The 7,562-nt window shown below is 33.1% G+C and overlaps 1 protein-coding gene across 1 annotated transcript; it reads left to right on the top strand.

The window, feature by feature from the left end:
• The first annotated feature begins 3,976 nt into the window (after positions 1–3,976).
• Positions 3,977–6,248, top strand: LOC116340818 (glucose dehydrogenase [FAD, quinone]-like). Its single transcript, XM_031767511.1, has 4 exons — positions 3,977–4,202; positions 4,279–4,415; positions 4,480–5,948; positions 6,025–6,248. The coding sequence occupies exons 1-4, from the start codon at positions 4,049–4,051 to the stop codon at positions 6,116–6,118; spliced, it is 1,854 nt and encodes a 617-aa protein (XP_031623371.1). The 5' UTR covers positions 3,977–4,048; the 3' UTR covers positions 6,119–6,248.
• Positions 6,249–7,562: the final 1,314 nt, after the last annotated feature.

The following is a 7,562-nucleotide window of genomic DNA, read 5'->3' as shown; positions in this document are numbered from 1 at the left end:
TTTAAGCAATAAATCGAGACCGCATGGTCCGTGCGCACGTTGAGTGCATACACCACATCGCTATAGCCATGCGGTGTCGATTTATTGCTTAAATGCCGTTTGACACTACGCATTGAAAAATTCAATGCCATTTTTCACTCGGGTATTTATGACCTTGTTTTGTCAGATTACTCCATACTCAGATTTATCTTTATATCTTACAAACTTGCTAAATTTTATTTATTTGTATATACATCTACTTATTGTAGGTTTGATTTAATAAAGATGACTACAATAAGTGTGTAAAAATGCCTAAATGTGCCTAAATGATAACATACAAATTTTTGACAGTTAAATACCTCATAAAAAGTATCTAACTGTACAGTATACACTGTTTTTTTACATAGAAAAGTAAATCAAAATCTAGATTTGGTATTGTTTTTGGCTAATATTGGAACGAGTGCCAATAGGAAAAAACTTACTCCGTTCAGAAAGTCACACTGAATATGGATTTTGATATTATAAAAAAATAGCATATTTTGAATTGCTCATTGCGTCAGTAGTCCCTTAATTGGCCAAAAACCTTTATTGGTGTCAGAAATTTGAATTAGATGGTTAATGATGCACTGTGTACACAAAAGTACAGTGTGCAAAAGTTAGACTTGAAAAAAATTATCAATTATTTTGCAATCTTTAAGCTTTTTCATTTATTTTTTTCAAAAATACAATTTTTTCCATATGTTCATTGAAATATATTGAATTGAAGAAAGTTCTTAATAATAATAATATTGGCAGTATTTCATTTCTTGTTTTTGTAATAGTTTGTTCATTTTTTGTGCACATCTCAATTGGCACGAATTTTTATAAATTATTCCGTTGCTTCCACAAACTTCTCTGGTATCATGAGAGCAACTGCATTTGGGTTATGCTGGAATATTGCCTGAACATGGTCCCTCGGTGTAATCTTCGTTGTTCCCATAAACTTTTTGGTATTCGCATAAGTTTCCATAGGTTCTCTGATCGGCTCCACAAACTGGATCATATTTGTGAATGCAAAGCGTTTGATATCCGTCATTGCCTAGTCTACAATTTATAACCGATAATAAAGCTGCGATGATTGCGAAAAAAACTGTATATTTCATTTTGGTACAAAATTCTTCTAAAGTGTTCAACAGTCTGTTTGGTAACAACTGAAATGAAAATGAATTCCTTATCAAGATTTATAGCTAAATTTTGCTTACAAAAAAACAATTTTTATCAAATGTTTTAGCACGAACAGTCATAAATAATCCGCAAATTATATCACCCATTTATGAAAAACAGTTACTTTAATGATTATATTCCGCCAATCACACGAACTGTCGCCGTTTTTTAGCATGTCAGTTTAATAGCGAATAATTTTTGCAATTAACACTAAACACGAATAAAACCTTTTTGTTCACCAAATAATTGTCTTGCAAAAATATGACTATGTTATGATAATAGATTTATCGTATTGATGAAAAAAAACCTAAAGTTGACCTCTAGATACGCCGCTGCGTATTGTTTCACTTGATATCTTCATTTTCTTTTTCTTTTTTTGCCTATTTGGCCATGGAAGGTAAGGAAAAAGGAATCGATATCAACATTGTTTCATTTTTTTTCTATATCACTCGAAATATTCAGAGCAGAATCTTAAAAGTCAAATAACTATAAAAGGTTTTTACTTGTGAAATGAACCGATCTATCATAAGTACTTCACCCCTCCATTTCCATCACTTTAATAGGATGTAAAACCATTTCGTATATAAGCCGCTTACACAAAAAATCTCTCGAACGGTGAAAAAAATACATATGCAAAATGAAAAGTCCCAAATGAACATTGCAATGATTAATCATCATGAGTGCAGCGACATTTTTATCTCTTTCCGATTTGGTGAGAGCCCTGCTATTCTGGGTGTTCCGACACAAAAAAATGTGTATTTCCCTATTTTTATTCTCATTCACTTTTGACGCTACAGAAATGCCGCTTATCAACTTGTTCATTTATTCATTTATTTGCTGCGTTCAAAACGATTTCGTTTTCAAAAGCAATTTAACGCAATGGAATTTTGCCTGTGCAAATTGTTGCGGCTTGTCATTGTAAATTCAGCATCAATTAACAATCACATTCAAAATGCTCACGCAACAATAGCTATATTTGTTTATATCTGCTTAATCATTAAGCGCATGCATGTCGTAAAATTTCTACGGCTCAAATCACGTTCCTTACATAACTATACAGCAACTACTCCGTGTTATTCATCAGCCATTTATAGCTCATTGTAAACATAATTTCATTTGATGTCGACATTTGTTCCAAATATTATCAGTAGTACCATTTTACAAGCGATTTAATTATTTTGCTCATTTTATTATGTGTTTGAAGCTCCTTCGAATATTCCTTTAACGTATTCACAGAAATGGAATGAAATGCGTAATTAACAGTGTACTTACCTTCAAAACGCTGTCCTATACTTTGGGCATACTTAATTTGAGAGCAAAAAGTTAATGAAGCTGAAAAGTATTTTACTTTTCCGCACACACCGAGTGTGTAAGGTAAAATTTTGGAACTGACTTCACAGGATGATTGGGGCTTATGAAGAATAGAAACCATTAGATTTTGAGTGACTTTGGTTGACAGGGTAAAAGGAGCGAGTACGACGTTTCCCCCTTTGCTAAGCGAAATTAATCCGATATACGGCGCTGATGTAAATGTCACTCTATGTCATTCCACAATGATACATTTTTTGGCTTGACAATATATAAGCTCTTCATTCAACATGCATAATTTTTGAACGGTCGAGTAAAAAAAAGAAACATATCATAAAATATTCTTCTTACGTTTATCATAAAAATTCTCTATATTTTAAATTTATTTGTTTAAAAATAACAATAATTTCATTTTTTTCATAGATTGAACAAGAATCTAATGTAAAAAGTAATACCAATGCGACACCCACCGTTAAAATAGAAAAGGAAACTTATTTGGAATTGTAACATTTTGGTCCGCCATAACAGCATCTTCGTTTTGCTTCTCTGTGATTGGTCAAGTAAAACGAAGATGCTGTCATGGCGGACCAAAATGCTACAATGGAGACCAACTAAGTTTCTTTTTGCATTTTTACGGTAGGTGTCGCATTGTCATTACTATTTACATTGGATTCTTATTTAATCGATGAAACATTTTTTGTTGAAATTATTGTAATTTATAAACAAATTAATTTTTTTATAAAAAAAAATTTTTAATAATTTTTTTAATGAAAAATGTTAGAAAAATATTTTATGACATATTTTTTTCAACGATTCAATAATTATGAATGTGTATGCATTTTAAATGAAGAGCTTATATATTGTCAAGCCAAAAAAGTATTATTGTGAAATGACAGAGTGACATTTACATCAGCGCCGTATATCGAATTAATTTCGCTTGGCATAGGGGGAAATATTTTGACAGATAGTACTCGATCCTTTCATGTCGGAAGTGATGCCTATGAGAAAAATTAAAATTTTTGTCCACCTTTCCTCATCCAATCTTTTCAGACTTTTAAAATAGTCGTTCTCCAGCAGTTTCCAGATTTTCTTTTGAATAGTCGTATTCTACGTTTCATATTTTTTGTTGGCAGCAGAAGATTTTCTGGTGGAACTATGTGCTGTTTGATTGAGATATTTGCATGAATTTTTATGACCATAATCCAATTTAAATTTTCACTTTCTTTCGTTATTATATTTCCTGCTAATTCATTTACAATAAGATTTATTTCAAACACGCTCGCTGACAATGTTAATTTGAAGCAGCGAAACTCACATGACATTCTTCATTATATTGCTAGATTAACTAGTTCCTTATCTTTGACATGTGATTCAAGTTCCCAACATCACGTTTTTTTTAAATAGTATTTGATTTTTATCTTTAAATCTCTGTACATAGCACGCCTTTTTTTATACTGATACGCGAAAATATAAGCTCAATTCGCGGGTGAATATTGATCAAAAGTATTTTGGCTCTGAGCAAATTAAAAGCAAGGGAATATTTTTTTATTCATAAAAAATGAATAATTGCTACAACTCCACAGCTTGTGCTGTGACAAGTGTTGGAACGGCCAGTCAATTATTCACTACATTAGTTCAAACGATATTGGTAGCTCAGTGTGGTCTATCAGACCAATGGCCACAAGATTACGGAGAAAATGCCTTGAAAAATGGTCTGCATTTTGCGTGAATAAAGTGTAATTTTCAGATTCACCTTTTAATTTGTTGTTCGTTTCAATTGTCATTTAGGTTTGAATGAAGAGTACGATTTTATCGTTGTTGGAGCAGGAGCTGCAGGTGCTATAGTTGCAAATCGTTTAAGCGAGATAGAAGATTGGAAGGTTTTGTTACTAGAGGCTGGCGGTGATCCTCCAGTGGAATCTATTGTATGAAAAGAAAAAGAATAAAGTTATCACAATAAATATATAATCAATGTTTGACATTTTTCAGGCGCCCGCTTTGAGTTTTTCCATGCTGAAAACACCGGTTGCCTGGCAGTTTTATGCAAATTCAACATCAGCTTGTAAATTAGGTAACGGTGAAGGTTGTTATATGCCACGCGGTAAAATGTTAGGCGGCAGTTCATCGATCAATTTGATGTTTTACGTTCGGGGGTGTCAAAATGATTACAATGAAATTGCATCGCTTGGGAATCCGGGTTGGGATTTTGAAAGTGTTTTACCATATTTTAAAAAAAGTGAAGGAAATCAAGATCCATCACTTCTTGCCTATCAAAATGGAAAATATCACAATGCAGATGGGCCAATGAAAGTTACAACTGGTCAATTAAACGAAGCAGATAAAGTTATTTTTGATAAAATTAAACAAACTGGTGCTGAGATTATTCCGGAAGTAAACGCTGATAAATCGCTTGGATACACGATAGTACAGTCAACTACTTCGAATGGTATTCGAAGCAGTACAGCACAAGCATTTTTGGCTCCAGCTCGGAATCGTACCAATTTACATGTTATAAGAAATGCATTTGTGAATAAAATCGTACTGAATGAGAACAACCAAGCAACTGGCGTTGAATTTACCCTCAAGGAAAATCATAAGCTACAAGCTAAAACGAAAAAAGAAGTTATAGTATCGGCCAGTTCGATCCAGAGTTCCACATTGTTGATGCGATCAGGTGTTGGCCCAAAGGAACATTTGCAAGAACATAACATATCGTGTAAAGCGGATTTACCAGTAGGCGAAGGATTAATGGAACACGTTGTATTGGCTATGCTCTTCAAATCCAATTTTTCGGTAAATTCATCACCATCAATATCATCACTTGAAAGCTATTACCAATATTTAGAGAGCCAAAGCGGAATGTATGCGCTGCCTCTTACAGCCATGGGACACTGGGCGAATTTCGCCAATGAAACTGGATGGCCAACTACTTTCTCGATCATGCTGACTTTTCCCCGTGGAACACCAGATGATGCCATTATTCAATTAAGTTATTTCACCAATTTAGAAAAAATAAATGATATCTTTATAAATGAATTGAAAGATAATCACGTAACATTAGTTGCAATACAATTGGTAAAACCGAAGTCACGTGGCTTTGTTAAATTGAACACAACTTCATCAGAAGGTTCAAGCGAAACGGCAGCTATTTATGCAAATCTATTAGATGAACCAAGTGATAGGGCCGCATTAGTGCGTGCAGCAAGGCACTATCTAAAGTTATGGAAATCAGATGCATTCCAAGATATTCAACCAGAATTTATTCATATTCCGATTGAAGAATGTGATGCACTAGAATTTGATTCAGATATTTATTGGGATTGTTACGTACAATACATGTCCTTCCCGCCATATCACCAAATGGGTACAAGTAAAATGGGCGTTGATGCACACTCAGTAGTTGATCCACGTTTGAAAGTTTACAACACGACTGGATTGAGACAAATCGATTTGGGAATGTAAGTCTTAAGCACAATAGCAATATTTGATAACTGTTTCATTATTTATTCATTTATTTAATCATGTCTTTTTTAGTTTACCAGTTGCAATAAGTACAAACACATACGCAGTTTCTATGATGGTGGGTGAGAAAGGTGCGCATATGGTCAAGGAAGATTATAATAAATAAACGGTACAATCAATGAGAAAAATTGAAATACAAGCAAGAGAACGGCAAAGTACATTCACACAAAGCTGAACGAAAATTTGTCTCACTGCTATTTTTTTTTTGTTAGGAACAAAAATAAATGATTGAAAATTGAACAAAACGTTTTGATTTTGGATTAATTATTGTTTTCAAAAATTTATGTAATGAGTAGTATAAAATAGCCCGAAAAGCAATAGAACAGCTCTTACACAAATATGCATGCTGTGGATCACAGTGCGGAAAAGTCCATCTTACGGATGTAAGACATTTCATTTGCCATTGGATTAGTCGCTCTTGATAAAAAAAATGTCAACAGGTTGTCTTCAGTATCATGCTATCTGCATCAAATAATTTTTAATTTCCAAGAATATGTAGCGCTAATCTTTCCAATCTCATTTTTCCCAACAATCAATTTATGTTTGCGAAGTTTAAATTTTTCGAGATGATTTTATCAAATTCGATTTAAAAGTTTTCATCAATAAACTCACCAAAGTCACTGTGGTGTGTGTGTTTTTGAGTTTTTTCTGTCGTGAGTGTTATGAGATAAGTAGTAGAAGAATTCCGGTTAACACATGATTTCGGTCTTGTAATTATTATTATTTAACACTGAGATTATCTCACTCATGGAATAAAGTGCAGTCAATGACATGGAGATAGACATGGAATGTTCAAGTAACATTACAGTATGTACATACTTGTGAACAAAATTTGCAACAATGTTTCCAAGTTTTGCGGTTCATTTTCTAGTAAAGCAAACATGTTTGTTGTCATATGTTACAAGACACAATTTAATGGTATGAATTCGGTTCGAGGCGGTCTTTGTGTAGATATTATTTTGAAAGTTATTAACTCTGTTGACTGTTTTCAAGGCAAACAGAACGCTTTAGCTTACTTTAGAATTTTTGATCCGATGCGATTTTTCAAGACAACATTTTTACTTGTTGAGATAGAGAGACAGAATGGTCTGGAACTCAAGTGAAATTTGCATCAATTATATCGTTGGCATCAGTAAAATATACAAGCAAAAATGTTTGGCGATTTATGTTATTTCCCCGAAGTAAAAGAACTGAGTTAAACTCGATGATAACGAAAGTCTCGGATGGTTGAAAATCGATTTTACTTTGTTTGGTAAACTTTTTAAGTGGCACACATACAACCATAAAAATGTATGCGTACCCATACATATTCGATTTCTTTGGTCGATAAAAGTAGAAAAACGAACAATTCAAACAAACAAAAGGTATCATTGATTATCGCAATATCGAACATGTACGGATATGAAATGTGGATAAGAGCGAATTACACTTTCAAATTCAAATATAAATTCACTTACCACGTCGCATATAAACACATATAAAAAGTGCCGTAAGCGTTAGATTGACGGAATAACACGAGATTTAAATGTTTCTGTTACACAAATAGAAAT

The sequence above is a fragment of the Contarinia nasturtii genome, unplaced genomic scaffold (assembly GCF_009176525.2).
Source record: "Contarinia nasturtii isolate CC-2019 unplaced genomic scaffold, AAFC_CNas_1.1 Cnas_scaffold_695, whole genome shotgun sequence".
Lineage (NCBI taxonomy): Eukaryota > Metazoa > Arthropoda > Insecta > Diptera > Cecidomyiidae > Contarinia > Contarinia nasturtii.
The sequence above is the reverse complement of the archived record's forward strand: the minus strand, read 5'-3'. Positions and strand labels throughout refer to the sequence as shown.